Genomic DNA, 19,452 nt, shown 5'->3' on the forward strand with positions numbered 1-19,452 from the left:
TTCAATGCAAACAAAGCAGAGAATTACATAGATCTTTCAATGCACCCACATTGCTGTACATCAACAAAACATGAGATAACAATATCAGTACATTTACTGTAAATCCACTAGATTGTTACAACAGTTTTCAAAATAATTGCTGAAATGTGGTGAAATCTGAGTAATACGGAATATGTAAAGACTTTTTCTGTAAAATACTACTCTGTAATATATTGATCAGAAACCAACTGATCTTTCCAGTTTACAAATGTAATGTGTTATGCAAGAATGGGATTAAGAATGAGGAAAGATTTGAAAGTCAGAGGAGATAATACCTGAAAACAGAGAATTTATAAGGGGACGGAATAGAAGTCAAGTTGTCAATTCAGTATAAAAAGGGTTGAAATAACCATAAGGAGATATAATGGACAAATTGAGATTGGAGAGGACATTGGAGACTGGAAAGGAAAGGACAAAGATGCAAGTTGAGATTGGGTAGACGGAACATTAGACATCTGGTGTGGTTGGCAAGGGGAAAGGAGGATTCCTGCAGCAGAGGCAGTTAATCATTAATCTCAATTCAAGTGACAAAGAAGGCAGAAGGGGAGATGATTAGGTAGTAAATAAAGGAGACCAGGGATTATATTTGTGTTCCTAGAAATATCTGTGGCAGCAAACAGTTTTAGCAGAGAGCAGCAAAGCTCACAAAACCAGTTAAGCCATAAATGTACAAACTGGTTTTTGTTAGGCTTAAGGCACTAAAGAAACAGAGTAACCATTCCTTACGAGCTGTTTTATTAAAATAAGGAAAATGTAACAGTACGCCTGGGCAAAGCACTGCGTGCCAAGAGTGCCAACCCAGTGGGACCTTGCACATTTTGCCAAGTGTCAAATTTCAGCTTAGCCTCTTGTCTGCAGAGAAAAATTCTTTGTTTACAATCTCTAACTAGTAATCCAAGCTGTGCTAAATTGTTTACTGTTATATAACCTACAGGTCCAATCTCTGCTTTTGAATGCTCACCCTGAAAGCAACATCCTTGTTTTCACCAGTACTAAGAAGTTCTGTCCAAGATACTTGGCCTTGGCTGGGAATTAATAAAGTGGCATGAAAGCGAAGATGTTGAAGCAATGATATAATTATCATTTGTAACATCATGTTTTCACAAGCATGCAGTTTCTGGCTTTTCCAGAAACTAATAAGCTACTGTGAAGGATATGAAACAAAGAATTTACTCTGTCATAATCTGTTTCTCTCCTTCTATTACAATGTGAGTACTACACATATACATGTTGCTTATTCTCAGCAGCCAACAATGTAACCCAGTAAGAATTTACTCTTTATGCCAGATTACCAGTAATTAAAATACAAATTTAGTACAGTGTTATCAAACAATATCAACAGCTAATTATTCTAATAGTGGAAACCATCCAATAATAATGACTTTCTTCCAATAAAAAGAGATGTTAAATTGATGTTAGTAACATTAATACTTGCACAGCCTTACATATCACTACAAAGTATTTTTTAGACTGCAATTTGGGGAAAAAAATAATCTAAACTACTGAAGGACAATGTACTGAAATGGTTGGTGGAGAATCTTGATCTGAGCTATTTCCTCTTCCTCATTCGTTCCATCTTGCATTTATTTGAACTCTTTTTTTTGCACTGCATCATACTCTTTCTTTCATTTGATATCTGCCTATTTCTTTCTACTTTAAACCTTTCCCGTCCAACCAAGCTCATAGCTTGTATGCTGCAAAGTTTGTAAAGAAATGGATTCAAATGCCAAGCCTGATGTGGCCAAATGAGAAAATGGGGTAGATATTCTATGGCTATTTTTGAGCAAAGATTGAGACTGAGATTGCGTCCTAGGATGTTAATGAAGTTCTTCTACCACTATTCTTATTTAGCCACACCATTGGTGCTGATGTTTAAAAACTGTTTAAGTTAGGAAATACATATCTTCCTGAATTTTTGTCAACAATTTCACATTTTAAATAGGAGCAGTCACAATCAGGCTGCAGCCAATCAACGAGCTGTGTTGCATGTGTTATTTATCCAAACAGACAGAATTATGCTATCAGAATACTTTTACATTCTAGCAACTAAATTAAGGAAAATGACAATTACCTCAGGTGACAACTTAATCATCCATTTTCAAAATTTTGTTCTGAGGTTTTGAACAAAGCTGCCAAACCACTTACTGAACCCTCTGTCTTGCTCTTAGGCACATGAGACTCAATCAGGCAGCACAGAACCAGCTTTAGCCAGACAAGATAGGCATAGCAGGCTCCCTTTCTTGAAGGATATTATTAAGTCATTGCTTATTTCTAGATAATAGTCAGTGTTCAGGACTCACAAAGAATAAGATATTTGGGGGAGATGATTTGCCACTGGTGAGCATTCAGGTTGATGTGAATGTTAAGGAGGATATCTGAGGCTCATGTAAATGTGTTAGATGTAGTACCACGATGGATGCCACAGATAATAGGCAACAAGCACAATGGTGCTTGGTTAAGCAGTGTGCAAAAAAAAAATCAAGGAATATCAGAGGCACAAGAACAGTAGATGAAACAAAATGTTACAGGATACTCAACTGATTATACAGAAGACTTTAGGAAATTGACTACTGTGTATGGGAAATAAATGCAAATCATTTAAGGAGTTACAAACATTTAGGAATAATTCTTTTTAACAAATCTGTCACTTAGCTTCATATGGAACTGGCATTAATGGACACTATCCTTACTTAATTTAATTTCTCTTGCTAGGAACATATAATTAGATCTACAGCTGGCAAAGAGTGAATTTGGGTGAATTCCCAATGAAGTTCATAAAATAAGCTAGATAATCTAATCTATTGATCAATGACAGTCTTTAGACTACATTCAATTATATGATGGTTCTAAAATTTGTTCAGGATTATTTGGTCCAATAGCAACGAGGTATTGTTTTACATTTAAAAAACATACATACAAAACTGAAGTAATTTATATCTAAATGTTGTTTGAAAGTAACATCAAATGCATATAACATTAATTATAAAGTGAGCAATGGTACAAAGGAACTGAAAAATGGCAAGCAGCTCTTCACAGAGTAAATTAGTATAGTTTCCATTGTAGTAGAAGTTTAAAGGCTATATTAAAGTGATATTTGAAAAGGATATATTCAAGAAATATTTTCAAGTCATATCGCTTTGTAAGTACTGGACACAAGTTTCTAAAAGGACATGATTCAAACTGTACCTACTTGGCTTAGAGCAGTTTTAGCTTTCCTACATTTTGAGACAATTATGAAAATAGGTTCTGGTTGCAGAAATGCATGGTCATTGTGTCTCAACCCCTTGAGAGAGCAGTCTAGAACAGCGAGAAAAAAGCAAGAGATCTCACTCTGCAGTCAGAAAAGCTAAGACGTGAGTGCACAGACAATAAAAGGTTGAATAAAGATGACTAGTTTAAAAAACATTAATTTGTAAATGAGTCACAATAAGGAAAATTGTGTTAAGCATCACAAAATCACTGTAAAATATATTCAATTTTTTCCATGTACAAGAAATATTATTCTTTTGCAACTGGCTTCAGCTTATCACTGGTCTATGAGGTTTAAGCAGCTTGGAGCCATCACAACAAAGACAAAATTCCACATCCATTGTTACAAGTATATCTGCATGAATTCACCCCCTCTCACCTGGATCCACCCCATTACCCGCCAGCTCTTGCTCCACCCCTTCCCCCCACCTTTTTATACTGGCTATCTTCCCTCTTTCTTTCCAGTCCCGATGAAGGATCTTGACCCGAAACATCAACTGTACATTTCCCTCCATAGATGTTACCTGACACGCTGAGTTCCTCCAGCATTTTGTGTGTTGTTCCAGATTTCCAGCATCGGCAGTCTCTCTTGTGACTTAATACCATATACATTATCTGATTAAGTCGTCAAGATCAACATGCTTCAGGAATAAATGAGTATATTTCTTAAACTAAAAACAAACTTTAAGTACAATAGCAGGCTACAAAATAAAGCGTGTCACTACAAAAGCTTCACTTTTTAATCAAACAAGTAAGATTCACAAATTTCTCAAGAAATTTAAATGTGTACATTATTTAAAAGAAAAGTACCTTGGGCTGGGCATTGCATATGCATCAATTTTGCTAGCTTAGGCTGTAAAGTCTCCTTAAGTTGTACATTGATTTCAACAGCTCAGATCTGAGATATGCTTTTAAAATCTCTAAGCAGCTCCTTGATAAATTTTGTATGATTAAGGTCTTTTGAGCATCCAGAAACTATAGAATGTTTAAAGTGTTATAAAAATTGTTTTTATTGAAATTTAGTTAGTGAAAGATGACATTTAACCTGATATGGTGGTATGCATTAAATTAATAATTATGAATTATTGTTTCAAGCCTTTAAGGCCAAACTATCCACTGAATGACACAAAGTGATTTGTTCTAATTTTGACCAGGTAAAATATTTTCTCAATTTCACAAGCTAAATTATTTGTTTTGAACTTGATAATCAGCTAATATAATTGAGAAATTACATCATGGTTTCCATGACCTTTGATAAGGAAGTCAGCAAGAAGCTGAGACAGACTGGCTCCCAAGCATTTTGTTTTTAGTATGAGACATCTGCTGTCACTTGGTCAAACCAATGGTTCACAGGAGAACCCAGAATATGTCAATGAAATAAAAGGTCACAAGGTTTTTTTTAGTTGCTCTTGAAAATTCCTCACCCTTCTTTGAACAGTGCCAAGAAATGTTGGCATAACATTTAATGAAAAGATAGCACCTTGCCAATAATACAATACTGGCTTAATACAGCACTGCAGCTTCAGCCTAGATCAAGGTGTTCTGATCTTTTGTATTTAGGGTTCCAAGCTCTTAATGGTTATCCAGTCAGAGTCATAGTGAGATACAGCACGTAAACAGGTCCTTTGGCCAACCAAGTCCACAATGACCATCAACCATTAATCCTATGTGAATCCCTTTTTTTTATTATCCTTACCTTCTCATCAACTCCCTCCAAATTCTACCACACACCTACACACTAGGGGCAAAATATGAAGCATTAGGAGATTAGCAACCAAAAGTACATTGGAATAATTGGATATGGAGCCATCAATAACATTGATTTGGATTTTGGTCACAGATGGATTGATGCAAAGACAGGTGATGCTACAAGAAGATGGCATGATTTTTGTTTTGGTCCCCAACACAAACTCTGTTCCACACTTCTACCAACTTCATCCCTCTCCCTGGTCACTCTCTAAAAATGAATCACCCCATAATCAATACCAATATCTTATCTGACAAATTAAACTTCCAGCATTCCATTATTTCCAACGATGACCACCCACGAGAATGTCTGAAACCCTGCTCATCTCCGCCTTGCTTTAGTTTGCATTACTAAAACCCTTACCTGTTTTTATCGATTCTGTGTAACTATTCCAATGTTCTGAAAATGACATGCCACTGTTCATACCACATGAGTTTGAGTACTAATAAACTTTTATTGCCTGCATCCTCACCCAGGTGCCCATCGTTCATCATCCCAATGCACACTGGTTGAGACTCTGAACATCATGATTTCAGAATTATTATCCTTGATTTTAAGTTCCTCCTTGGCCTTGGTTCTCCCTACCCCAGTGACACTTCTAGATTTACAATTGTGGCCTGATACTCCAACCATGGAAACCATGCCTTCAGCTGCCGAATCCTAAACTGTCTATTTCCCCCCTTCCCTTCCAAATCTCTTCACAATTTTCACCTCCTTTAAGATACTCTTTAAAATTAACCTGATTGAACAGGTGTTTGCCTTCTGTTCTTAGATGGCTCTGTAACATATTTTGTTTGATAACACTTCTTTGAAACACCCTGGAACATCTCACAATATTAAAGGAGACATAAAAACACAAATTGTTCTGGTGGGGGCAGGGGGGCGGTTAAAGACAAACACATTTTTCTTTCCGATGTTATGACTGTGACTGAGTCACTGGAGACTGGAAGCTGGTAAATATAAAAAGCCTTTATTCATCACAAGCAGGTCCACTGGAGAATCTACTTCCTAACACTCAACTGTACAGTAGCATTTTATATGTTTTAAACACAAAGACAACAAGAGTTGTCTATAGTTTCAATGGCTACAACTACCTACTAAACTTTAAGATTTTGAGTGTAGACAGGTAACTTTTGCAGAATTACATATCTACAATGGCAGAACTTCTTTGAATATTCAAATACTGGTGGCTGTTCCAAGGGTTCTGAGCACAAAACAACAGACAACCAAAAATGCTCTTGTTACAGCATTGAGGGATGGCTCCCTGGATACACAAACAGAAGAATATTAAGCAACAAAACAAACATGTCCTGAACTGTGTATTAAGTGGCAGGGATATGTCTTTAATGTTGTATTTCAATGAGGGCCAATTAACATGAACATTCATCCACTGTCTTCCCCCACGTAGTTACAAAAGTACAGAATCAGAATGTTCCAAACCTAACAACTGGTTTTGATGGCCTTAAGTATCAGCGGAAGTTAAATCGTGAACAGTTTTTGTTTTGAAAACTGGTTCTCGTTTTAATTAATGCCTGCTATCCACATAATTCCTTAACTCCTGAATAATCTCTAACACCATTATTTTTATCATTCAAGATTAGATAGTAGAAAAATAACTGTCAGACTCAAATCTAGTTCCCAGCTGCATCAGAGAGAGAGAAAATCTGGCACCCAAAAATTTCCCTATCCTGTTGTGTTACAACAGATCCTGCTTCCCTTAACCTAGATCTGCATATCATAACACCAAGTGTACACCTGCTCTCAGTCAAGCCTGGCTTTAGGGAACTCGTAGGAGACTCCATTCTTGGCTCTACTCTCTGACATTTACCATCTAAGTACTGGGCAGATGCTTCACCCATTACAAACTCTTGATGGAAACTTCTACCAGGGATTATAACACAAAACTACAAAAGCTCTGTAGGTCTTTGAGTCATATTATAGTTTATTGTGTCTTCTTAGAACAGATAATGTGCTCATAACATAGAAGTCTGCCTTGCAGGAGTTATATTCGAGTAAATATAGCTTTTTTCTCTCTCCTCACCCATTAACATTCATTTATTGGGGGGGGGGGGGGGTGAGGTTTCTCAATTTTACATTGGGATCTGCAAAATTCTGTACTAGCTCCATGAAATAATCAAATAAGAAATCAGAACAGAAAAATGGTATTTCTGGTGTTTTTGGAGGATAAAGAATATTTCATATGCTATTAATTAGGTGAAATATAGAACAGTTAGACTAAAGCAGGGTATTTCAAATGTAACCTGGCAGCCAATGAATTAAGAAATAAACTATGATTTAGGAGGGTCAATCCCATTAGTTGAAGTTTAATAGGAATAAGGAAATGAAGATAAATGTTAATGTACTACCGAATATTCACACAATAGATTATTAGAGGAAGAATGAATAAAGAGACTGACAATACCTGGGGTGGTATATGGACTGTTTTAATAAAATTATTCAGAGAGAAGAGGAGGGTCTGAATGGTACAAGAAGCAAATGTACACATCTTTCTCCTTGTTCTCAAAGGAAATGGCTATTGGGAAATGAAAGCTCATTTGCAGTGAATTTTTGCCCATAAAAATTGTAACTAAAGCTAATTTTCTTTGTAAATATTTGAATGTATACAATACAAAAGAAGGATTTGATGAAACAAGTCAATTTAAATAAGGTATTCTTTAAAAAAAAACACACAGCAATGAGAGGTTTTAAATCTAATTGACCTAAAAATTATAAAGGCTAACAACTATTATTTTTGTTCTATTATAAATATATCAATGTATTACTTAGAATTTCTAGTCAATGTTGCTTAAATGCATGAGCTAAGTACATATGCATCAGTTTTCCTAATAATCATATGTGTTTATTAGACAGCAAAGGAGAAACATTCATTTATCTTACATTTTATTAAATTATTCTACAAAGCCAGGTTTTCGGTTAAGTGGTATATAACAAATATGGATTATAAAAAGCTACAAAAGAAACTCCTAAAGTAACATCCTACTTCTCAGAGATTAATCATATAAATCTACATATATAACACATCCTACATATGATAAAAATGGACAGAAAAGTGCAGAATGTAAAATTTGTTGTGAAAGTATACCCATCACATTGACCAAGTAGCAGATACACCCTACATAAATATCCCTAGGTGGCATCTACAAATAGCGACTTTTCATTTTTATTTTTTTCTGTACAGCAATTGGCTTTGTGTAATGTACATTGATAATAATTATATTTGAAGCACTTCTCCATAATGATTCAAAAAATCTCTATCAATATAGCTTAAATTGACAGGTACAACATAAAATAAATCTAATGGTACTTTGCATATAAAGCACAAGCATCCAGAATTTACATATTGTGAAATAGACTTAAAAACCTAAAGCTTAATTTGCTGATGATTCTACAGTGTTCAGTTCTATTCATGACTTCCCACATAATAAAGGAGCATATGCATGAAAATGTTCAACCATCACTGATCTTGAACAGCATAAACAATAGCCAATTCCACAAATGTCAATACCTGAGGATCTACCATTTCCTAAGAGTTTAACTAGACCAGCCATATCAACAACATGGTTACAGAACCACATGGAAGCTAGATATTCCAGGAGCAATCACATTGCTTGGCTGGAAATGTTTACTTATTCAACTCAATCTTATAAAATTCAATTCTGATATTTACACAGCAATGAAAAAAATGACTTTTATCTTCTCCAGGAGAAATTATTGTTCATAACCAGCTTTGATTCAGGTTTATTTTAAATTGATTCCCTTGTAATAATCTATGTATCATATTACCTTGTAATACAGTGAGAGTGGCATCCTGACTGTAGTGCGTCTGAACTACATTTGTGGCCACACAACGGAATACTCCAGCATCACCTGCTTGCACATCTACAATTTGCAGAATTCCATTTGGGAGGACGATATATCTGAAAAATAAATCCAATGTTGCTTTGTCATCCAAGTTCCAAATGAATGAATTTTATAATGTATCCATTGCATTTTATGCACTTCACATTTAAATGCCCAAGATACCTAGGAGATGATCTTAATTATCTTGTTAGTATAATTTAAATATACCTTTATTTCTGCCCAATAGGTCATTTTAAAATTGAAGTGTTAATAAATTTACTGATATTGAAAATAAGCAAAAGGTGCAAAATCTGTCTTGCAGTTGCCACTAGCCACAGAACCCACAATGATACCATGTATACTGGATGCAAGTAGAATGCAAAAAACTGAGAAATCAGTTTTTTTGCTGAGTCTACTGTCCATTGATAAAGCTGGAAAATAAGAAACTGCTCATTTAAGCATCAAGATAAACAAAAACAATGGTCAAAAGCAAAAGAAAAATACTAGAATTAATCACAAGGGCATCTGATCCGCTAAAACATCTACTTAAGCCTTTCTGGAAGAAAGCCAATGTGGATAACTCTGCATTTCTTGGTGTTTTTGCTTTCAAAGGGCCAGAATAGTAAAAGAGAATGTAACCATGACTTGGGATTTGACAGCAAACATATAAAAACTCAGATGTTCCCATTAATAATATCCAAATGCAAATACTGAATAATAATTATAAGCAAATTATCTAAATTATGATCACAAGACATGACCACAAAGTAGACATACAGTCTCAAAAGCAGAGGCATCAGGTTACAAAGGTACAATGGAATAGGTAATTAGAGGTTTAAGAATAGCTCTGGGTTACTTACTGAATACTGTAAGTTTCCCATATGGGAGAAAAATGCAAAAATTAAATATAGCAAGTAAGTTACATCTACCACCACATAATAACACTCAAGAATTGTGCATTTCAAAAGCTAAAATTTGACCTCCATGTAACATTGAGCATGACCTCTTACAACTAGATTATTTTTTGTACATGGAAAATCTAATTTAAAAAGCATCCACAATCTCTATGAAAATGCTGCAATTCTTCCCCAAATATTTCCAAAAAGAAAATTTCAATTTTATTTAAAACTCAGTTCAAACATTATTGTAACAATTCCATGAATGGTGTGTTCATCAATGAGTGAACAGGAGAAAGGACCTTTGAAACTTTCAGCAAGGTTACAGATTCTACAATGCTTTCCTTTTATACAAACACAGCAGGATTTTCATCCATTTTAAAATTATTGATACATATAACACCACCACTTATATAACTGTATTGGCCAATTTCAGTTATAACTGTGAGCTTTCAATGACACTTATTCATTGCACATTGTGGGGTAGAAGCTGTCCTTAAGTCTGGTGGTACGTGTCCTCAGGCTCCTGTATCTTCTACCTGATGGGAGAGGAGAGAAGAGAAGAGAGAATGACCCAGGTGGGTGGGGTCTTTGATTATGCTGGCTGCTTCACCAAGACAGCGAGAGGTAAAGACAGAGTCCGAGTTCATGGACACTGCACTCAGAGGAAGCTGTACTGAAAACATGCTAATCTTGCACATGTGAATGGGATTTGAATTTGGTACATCATTAACTTTTTTCCTAAGTTTTCAACCAATACATTCTTGTGACCCCAAAAAAAGGTCAATGACAAGGTATACCCATACATAGTGAACTAAAAGTAATCCACTATCAATGTAAAAGCAGCTCATTCCTGGCAAGATAGCAGTGAGATTGCTACAATTTCCCTCTAGAACAAAGAGAGGGAAATGAAATTTCCACATCCAACTGGTACCCAGCAACGACCACTGGAAGTCTATTTGAATGCTGCATTAGTGCAACATAAGAGCTCAAATCTGACATATACTAGCCAAATAATCTATGTTAAGGGTTTCACATATAATGATCAGTGAGGCAAAAATTAGGAAGCCCCTGAAAATGCCTCTCAATGGAGATGAACAACAACTTGCATTTAAAACTAATATGCATGCACACAAAGTTTAGCAATTGGCTTTCCTAGAAATTCATGAAATTGCACATACGATAGAACTTCTTAACAGCAAGATGTTAATAGGCGGATTATCCTGACTTTTGCTTGGAGATAAGAAAAGCTAGAATACAGCTAAGAAACACAATAGCACTTCATAAATTTACAGAATTCTATCAATGCAAGGCTTGATGTTTTGATCTTCACACTGAAATTTGTACTTTGCTCCCAATTTATGAAGCCATGGATTAAAAATGGAATAATTTCCTGCTACTAATTAAAATTTTATGTTAAGATAGAAACTCAAAGTAAGGACAAAGAATTGTCTTATTTTGATATCAGATTAGCAATGATTGATGTACAGAACATTAATTTCTCAAAGAAAAGTCTAGATTTTTAAGAAGTTAAACTCTAATTCATATAAATTCAGCTCACAAGAATGTATTGGTTAAAAACTTAGGAACAAAGTTAACGATATACCAAATTCAAATCCCATTCACATGTGCAAGATTAGCAAATTTTTACAATAGCTTCCTCTGAGTGCAGTGGCCATGGAGTGTGGACTTTGACAAATAAGCAAATCTGAGGTACAGGTGATGGTAAAAGAATTAAATAAATTGAAACGATTAAATAAATGTTTTAAGATCGATATGGCACAGCACATTAGGTATTGTAGGTGTAGTATGTAGAAGTTGATGAAATCTATTGGGATCCATGGAGACATCTGCAGTAGACACCTGAAGCCAGAGGGACTTCGGCTCAGAGCTTCAGCATTGCAAAGGAGAAGTTACCTGGATACCTCTTTCCTAGAGCTAGTCACACCCTTTCAGTTAAGTAATGCAGAAATGATTAACAGGGACAGAAAGGTATAACTGCAAGTAAGTTAGTTATGGAAGTCCAGAATGCAAATTTGCAGGAGCCTCAGCCTTTGCACATCCAATAGGTGCAAGGTTCTGGCAGTCTGTATGGATGACAGCAGAGACTGCAGGGAGACTGAGCAAACTGACCACAGCAGTGTGATACAGGGGGCCATTCAAGTTGGGGGTGTGAAAAGGAATGCTGTGACAGCAAGGAGCAGTATAGTTAGGGGAAAAGATAATGTTCTCTGCAGCTAGGAGATTGACACTCAAAGACTGTGTTAATTGTTCATTTCCAGGGTTAAGGGCATCTCCTCAAGGCTAGACAGGAATTTGAAGTGAGAGTGGAAAGATCCAGTTCCACCGTCCACAATTCCACATGGGAACCAATGGTACAGATCAGATAAAGGTGATAGTTCAGCTGAAGAAAAACATGCAGTTAGGATCCAAGCTAAAAAGCAAAATCACAAAGCTAATCTCTGGATTACAACCTGAGTCTCTTGCACATTAGCTTAGGGTAAATCAAAGAACTGAATGCATGACTCAAAGATTGGTATGGGAAAATGGGTTTGAATTTATAGGGCACCAGTACTAGTAATGGCAAAAGATAGAGCTGCTCCGTTGTTACAGGCTTCACTTGAATCAGGCTGGGACCAGTGCCCTTGGAAATTGAATAACTAGGGCTATAAACTTAAAAGCAGGGGTTGAAGGGAAATTTAGAAAGTTAAAGGGAATGAATGAAACAATAATGCAAGGTAGGAAAATGAGTAATAATAACCTGAGTCTATCAGGAAGGGACAGTGTCTATAACATAAGTGTATACCTCCAATTAGAGTCAGAACCATGAAAGTTGGTCAAAAGACAAATTAAACACTCTTTATCTGTATGCACACAGCATTTGTAACATAATATATGAATTAATGGCACAAATAAAAAGAAATTGCAATGATCTAATGGCTGCAAAGTGGGGATTAAATATTCCAGGAAACATAGCTTTCAGCCCTGATATTAAAGGATGCAATAATGGCAGTGAAGAGGGAGGAAAGTCAAGAAATAGAATCAGCTTGGGTAGAGATAGGAAAAGGCAAGGGTTAGATAATCTATTGGCCTGCTAATAGGAGTGGTAGGGTGCATGGCACAGAATAAATCAGGAAATTAGAGTGTATGCAACAAGGGCAATACAGCAACCATGGAGGACTTCAACCTACAAACAGAATGGGGCAGCCAATAAGAAGTAATAGTGTGGAGGACGAATTCATAAAGTGTATAAGAGATAGTATTCTGGATTGGTACATGAAGGAAGCAATGAGGAAACTGGCTATTTTACATCCTGTGTTGTGTAATAAGAAAGGGTTAATTGACAATCTGGTAATTATGGGGCCTTTATGCAACAGTAATCATAAACGGTCAAGAGCTTTAATGTAAACATTGAAAGTGATCAAGTTCAGTCTTAAATTAGGATCTCAAATTAGTTAAAGCAAACCTCGAAGGCTCAATTTGGCTTTGGTAGATTAGGAAACTATATTAAAAAGTAGAGAGGAAATGCTGAATGGCTAACATTTAAGGAGTTAACACATAGTTCACAAGTAATATATATTTGTCTAAGGCAAAAAATACCAGCTGGCTGAGAAGTGATAGATGGCATTTGATGAAAACAAAAGGCAAGCAACATTGCCAAAAAAAGAATACCGACAACCTTGAGGATTCAGAAAATTTCAGAATTTAGCAAAGATGGGCCAAAGCATTAGTAAAAGTAGAATACAGAGTAGGCTACCTAGAAACATTAAATTAGATCATAAAACTTCTACAGTTTAGTGAAAGTTACTGTATTCAGGTTTGCTGATGATACTAAGGTGGGTAGTGTGGGCTGTGAGGAGGATGCAGAGAGGCATCAAGGGAAACTGACAGATTAAGCAAATGAGCAAGGGCATGGTAGAGGGAATATAATGTGTTAAAAAAGTGAGGTCATCTCCTTTAGTAGCAAAAATAGAAAGGCAGAATATCGTTTCAAATGGTGATAGGCTAAAAGATGTGGTGTTCAGAAGGACCTGGATGTCCTTGTACACGAATTACTGGAAGTTAACATATAGGTTCAGCAAACAATCAAGGCGGCAAACAATAGGTTTCCTTTATTGCAAGATCTGAACACAAGAGTAGAATTGTTTTATTCTAATGCTGTAGAGCACAGGTGAGACCAAATCTGGAATATTGTGTACAGGTTTTGCTTCCCTAGCCAAGAAAGGGAAAACTCATAACACAGTGAGTGCAGCACAGGTTCACTAAAATAATTTCTGGAATGTCAGGTTTGTCAAGCGAGGAAAAATTAAGCAAACTAGATCTATGTACTTGGGTTTTGAAGAATTAGATGCGACTCATTGAAATATACAAAATTCTTCCAGGATTGAATAGGGTAAAGACAGTGTTGCCCCCGCCTAAACAAAAAGGGGTCACTGTGCCAAAATCAGGACTCCAGCCATTCAGAACAGAGACATCTTCACCCAAAGGCTATAGACCTTTTTCAGTTATCTACCAAAGAAGGTTGTGAAGGCATAGTCTCCCTCTCTCTCTCCACATATATATATATATTCAAGACAGGAATCAATAGATTTTGGGATATTAAGGGAACAAGGAAATATGGAGTTCATTTAAGAAAATGGCTATGAACTTAATGAATGGCAGTGTTGCATGAGGGGCCAAATGGCTTACGCTTACTTCTGTTCTTAGGTTCATATATTACAAATCCTGCTATAAAGTTAAAGGGACATTTGCTAAGCAATATTTCTTTCAAATGGAAAAATCAATAGATTTTGTATCATTCATTGTAACACGATCAGTAACAGGTTAAGTAATTTAAGTTAAGCAGGGTTTGGTAACCCTCTAGAATCAGAATGACCTGAAAGGGAGGAGGAAAACAGAATTTCTGCACAAAAGAGATATTATTTTAAATTAGCAATTTAATGCACATGTTTCTCTGGGGTTGTGAAGGTTAACCCATTTTTAGCTGCTTCATCAATAACTTTCTTTCCATCATGAAAAAGGAATGTTTGCTGATCATTGGACAATGTTTAATTCCATTTGTAGTTCCTCAGCAGCATTTTAAGATGGTGGCTCACCACCACCTTCTCAACAGCAATCGAGGATGAGCAATAAATGCTGGCCTTGTCACTGATATTCAAAACCAGAAAACTGAATTAAAACGCAAAATGGATTTCAAGTTACATCCTCAGTTGGAGATGTTCTTGTGTTCTCATTTATTCTCAATGTTGGAGCTCCCTCATAATATCAATGTCTATGTTCCTTCATGGCAAACAACAGTGGGGTAAAGGCAGCACCTCAGCAACTTTAATAGTACAGAAGAATGATCAACAAATGTCGCAACTCCCAGCAAAGTCCAATGATTAACACAGATAAAGTCAAGTCCCTTGGTGAGACATTCCCCACATGGCCATCTCACATTACTGAGCACATTGGTCTTCCAATCCAGTATAAATTATGAAAATCAGAAGCATGCAAAAAATGTTTGATGTGCTGATTTGCAAGTATCATTAAACTTCTTGCAGCTCTACTGCCAGGTACTCGTGCTGTCAGTGTGGGCACTGCACTCTCTCTCTTTCGATACCTCCCACATTTTGACCTGTAGTGGTTTCCTTTGTGCAGGATCTCTCTCAAGATGTTCACCACCTACGCTAAGAACTCAAGGTTAGCAACATTGTAAAAGGTGACCAGTTCCATGCCACCACTGCTCCCCAAACTAATTTCCAACAGTAATTAGATTCAGTAGTTACTTCCCCTTTAAGATATGCAATACAGCCACAAATACAATTTTGCACTGGTTAGTTTTAGCAGGTACATGAGACTCAAAATCTCTTGTATTCAACAGACACTTCTGACAAAACATCACTATTAGCACCTATGTACGGATATCCTTATGTGCATGTATGAAGATCATCCATTAATAGCAAGGAGACAGACTGGCACAGGTTCCCTGTGCAGGGTCATTCTGCACATTTTTCAGTGAATGAATTTCTAAAAGTAACATAATGCAACCAATTTGCTGGCTCAGTTACAAGCTGGCTGACAAATTGCTGAGTACGTTTCATGTTCTACCTGTTCTTTCACATTTCCCCATCTGTGTGCTATTCCCTCCCCAGCACCCATCCCGCATACCATCAACATAATCACCCGACGACCAAGGTTAGCAGCCTATACCTACAGTTGTCTGGGTATATTATTATCAATATGAAGGAAGATCATTATTCGTAAGGTCCAAAACTGGACAACTGAAACTGCAAATCAGGAAAATATACGAGGACCTGAAACAAAAAAGCACTTAAGATGATTAATAGCTTTATTGCTTCAAATGACATTGGCACTATAATGCACACTGAAAAGAATAAATAACTTGCATTTATTTACCAACTTACACTCAGTACATCCTGGAGTGCTTTACAAATGATAAATTATTTATTGAATTTTTAATTACTTATGGAAAACCAGGAGTCAACTTTGTAGATCACAACGCATTTTTACAGTAGTGTTAAAGGTGGAATGTTCAACAGGACATGTGGAAGAAGAAAATCTTTTGAAAAATATACGAAAAGCCAGATGGAGACAGTTTGTGGAAGAGAAATATAATAATTACTAATAGCTGCAAACAAACAGAAATCAGCAATGCATAAATTGCATTATTGAATAATTAGAGAACATTGAACTGACAGCTAGAAACAAAGATTTGATCTGCCATTTGAATGTGTACCTTAATGTCTATGGATCAAGAGAGCCATAAAATAGCCTCTTCAATATAAAAATACATATTCAAGCTTAAAAATAAATAAAGATTTTACATTTAAGTATGATCTTAATTGTGGAATTAAGATTTTCAGTTGTTATATTCTTGCATAGGTTATTGTGGTTAGTTTTATTATTGAGGAAGGATATTAATCAAGGCTGCTCCCAATTCCAGAGCCAAAATTGAGAACAAAAATTCTGTTTGTTTAATGTGATAGCAATTATTTTTAGATGTGAAATATAATCACTCGAGGACCAAATATCACATTAGTGCTTTACATAAGATACTGAAACAGGAGAAGACCATTAAGCCCCTCATGCCTGCTCCACCATTCAATAAGATCATGAGTGATTTTTTACCTTAGTGCCACTTGATCTAAAAATCTATTGGTCTGTCTTGAACACGCTTATCAACTGAAACTCCAAAGTCCTCTTCATTTGTACATTCCAAAGATTCGCCACCACTTGCCCAGGTAAATGCAATTCTAAAGAAACTTGACACCATCTGGGACAATGCAATCTGCTTCATAGGCATCCCATCAACCACCCAAAACATTCATTCCCTCCACAAGCAACATAAATTGGCTGCAGTATGTATTATCTGCCAAATGCACTGCAATTACTCAGCCAGGCCATTCTTTCAGCACCGCTCAAATCCATATTTCCATCACCAAGGGCAGGAGGTGCATGGGAACATAACAGCTACAAATTCCCATAAAGTCTGCACAGTGGGAGTATCTTCACTCGAAGCATTGCAGTGATTCAAGAAAGCTGCTCCCCATGATCTTCCCAAGGGTAAATAGGGCAAGAAATGCTGGCTTTGCCAGCAATGCCCAGATCCTGAAAATAAATTAACTTGGAGCGGAACCTGGAGACAAAGTATTCTCATGAACCCTGTCCTCCTATGTGGTGGAGGCCATTGATTTGAAATGTGCATCCCAAAGGTAGGATACTACATTCACAGCATGAAAATGGTCAAGGGAATGCTGATCATGTAGCCTGTTTTTCTGGATGATCTCAAGTTTAGCCAGTTACACCCACACTCATTCAGGCAAGGGATAGGTGGTGAATCCCCTTAATAAATCAGGAGAGGAGCCAGTTGTCATTGAATACACTGCCTCTGACCTATTACAGCAACAATGAATTTATGGTCATTGGTGACCACCAGAATAATAATACAAAAGGAAGTTGGAAATAACACCAATGAATTTCAGTATTAAGGAAGGTGGATAAGTTCTTGTTGGAGAATGGAGATGACACATGAAATCAATATTATTTGTCACTTATCAGTCCAGGCTCGCATCCTGTCGAAGTCTTATTATATGCAACATTGACTGCATTACTACCTGAGAAATGTCAATAAAACTCAAGACACTGTCATTATCAATGAATAATGAAGCTTCTGACCACGCTGCACCTCAAGGAAGATAGGCAAGTCTTTAATAGTTTTGGGATTGTCTCAAAACTTGGAGAAGACTTAAGACTACTTAGGCTCTAACCACTTATACATTAAGCAAACTAAATAACAGAATGACCATCTAGGTAAGTTAAAGGATTGAAGACTCATTAGCCTTTGGCACTGGTTCCAAAATCCCTTCTCCATCCCATTTTTGGTTCCATCTTTATGTAGATTCAAGTATCTTGGTAAATGCTCAGGTCTGAATCATAAAATTCCTTGCCAAAAATCCAATCAGCATCCTTGCATTAAAAATTCTGACTAGAAGTTGTATATCGAAAGATAATTCCTCTCACAAAATTGTTCTTTCAGACATTGGACTTCAAATGAGAAAGGCCACTTTTCCAAAAACATAATCAACTGCCAAAAACATAATGAATTGGAAAAATGTCCAATGAACAGTACTTTGCATTCAGGATAGATACTATAAACAATCAACTACAAGAAAGAAATTTCTTTCTCCTGTGAATATGTTCAAATCAACCCTCAGCTAATGATAGTGTTACATAAGCCATCATGAACAGGTAAGGGATGGAGGGATATAATCCATGTGCAGGCAGATTGGATTATTTTAAATTGGCATCATGGTCGGCACAGACATTGTGAGCCAAAGTACCGTTCCTGTGCTGTACTGTTCTATGTTCTATCATGAGGTGTCAAAAATGCATTCAGTCTAATATTTATAGCCACATGAGCTAAAAGCTTTCAGAACAGATTTTGGGTAATTGCTTCTCAGTAGGAGGAAATGAAATCTTTTTATCCCCTCAGTAGCAGATGAACTACCAATGAAGAATGTTTATCACAAGCATTAGTTCAACCAGATTGCAATCACCAGTTTCCCTTTATGCAACCATGCTGGAAGATGGCCAGCAAATTCTGTAATTAGTGAGGTTAGTATTTCACACTTCAAAATGGGAGAGCATTAACACCTAGAACAAGGTTACCCTCTAGGTTGTAAATGTTCAAAGGCAGGGGAATTCTGGAAGAGAAGACTAAAGAATTGGTAACAATAAATGTTGCAAGTTGGCATGAAACTTCCAGCGCACTATTGCTGAAAACAAGAGCAAATGGTCTAATCTATTTTAACTGCTTCCTTTTCAATTCAATTTTGAACAGAGAGAAAACTCAATCGGGCATTAAGCTTATCTGCCCTATTTCCAGATCAGAAAACAATATAAAAAATCATTTCTAAAAATAAATGCAGCTCAGTGGCACAGCTAGGAGAGCTGCTGCTTCACAACTCCAGCTCCTGCGGTGCTGTCTGTGTGGAGTTTGCACACTCTCTCTATGTGTGGACTTCCCTCTGGTGCTCCTGTTTCCTCCCAAAGCCATGCAGGTTGGTAGGTTAACTGGCCATGTATATTGACCCTGTGTGTAGGTGAATGGCAAAATCTTCAAAAGGGAGTGGGTAGAAATGTGGGGCAAATAAAATG

The 19,452-nt window shown here is 36.5% G+C and overlaps 1 protein-coding gene across 1 annotated transcript in view; it reads right to left on the reverse strand.

Moving 5' to 3' along the window:
* igdcc4 (immunoglobulin superfamily, DCC subclass, member 4) overlaps positions 1–19,452 on the reverse strand; it is a 95,475-nt gene that overhangs the window by 58,650 nt on the left and 17,373 nt on the right. Inside the window, exon 3 of the mRNA XM_052040277.1 lies at positions 8,840–8,973. Within this exon, the coding sequence (XP_051896237.1) occupies positions 8,840–8,973 (134 nt within the window). The remainder of the gene's footprint in view (positions 1–8,839; positions 8,974–19,452) is intronic.

This window comes from Pristis pectinata, chromosome 28 (genome assembly GCF_009764475.1).
Source record: "Pristis pectinata isolate sPriPec2 chromosome 28, sPriPec2.1.pri, whole genome shotgun sequence".
In the NCBI taxonomy this organism is placed as follows: domain Eukaryota; kingdom Metazoa; phylum Chordata; class Chondrichthyes; order Rhinopristiformes; family Pristidae; genus Pristis; species Pristis pectinata.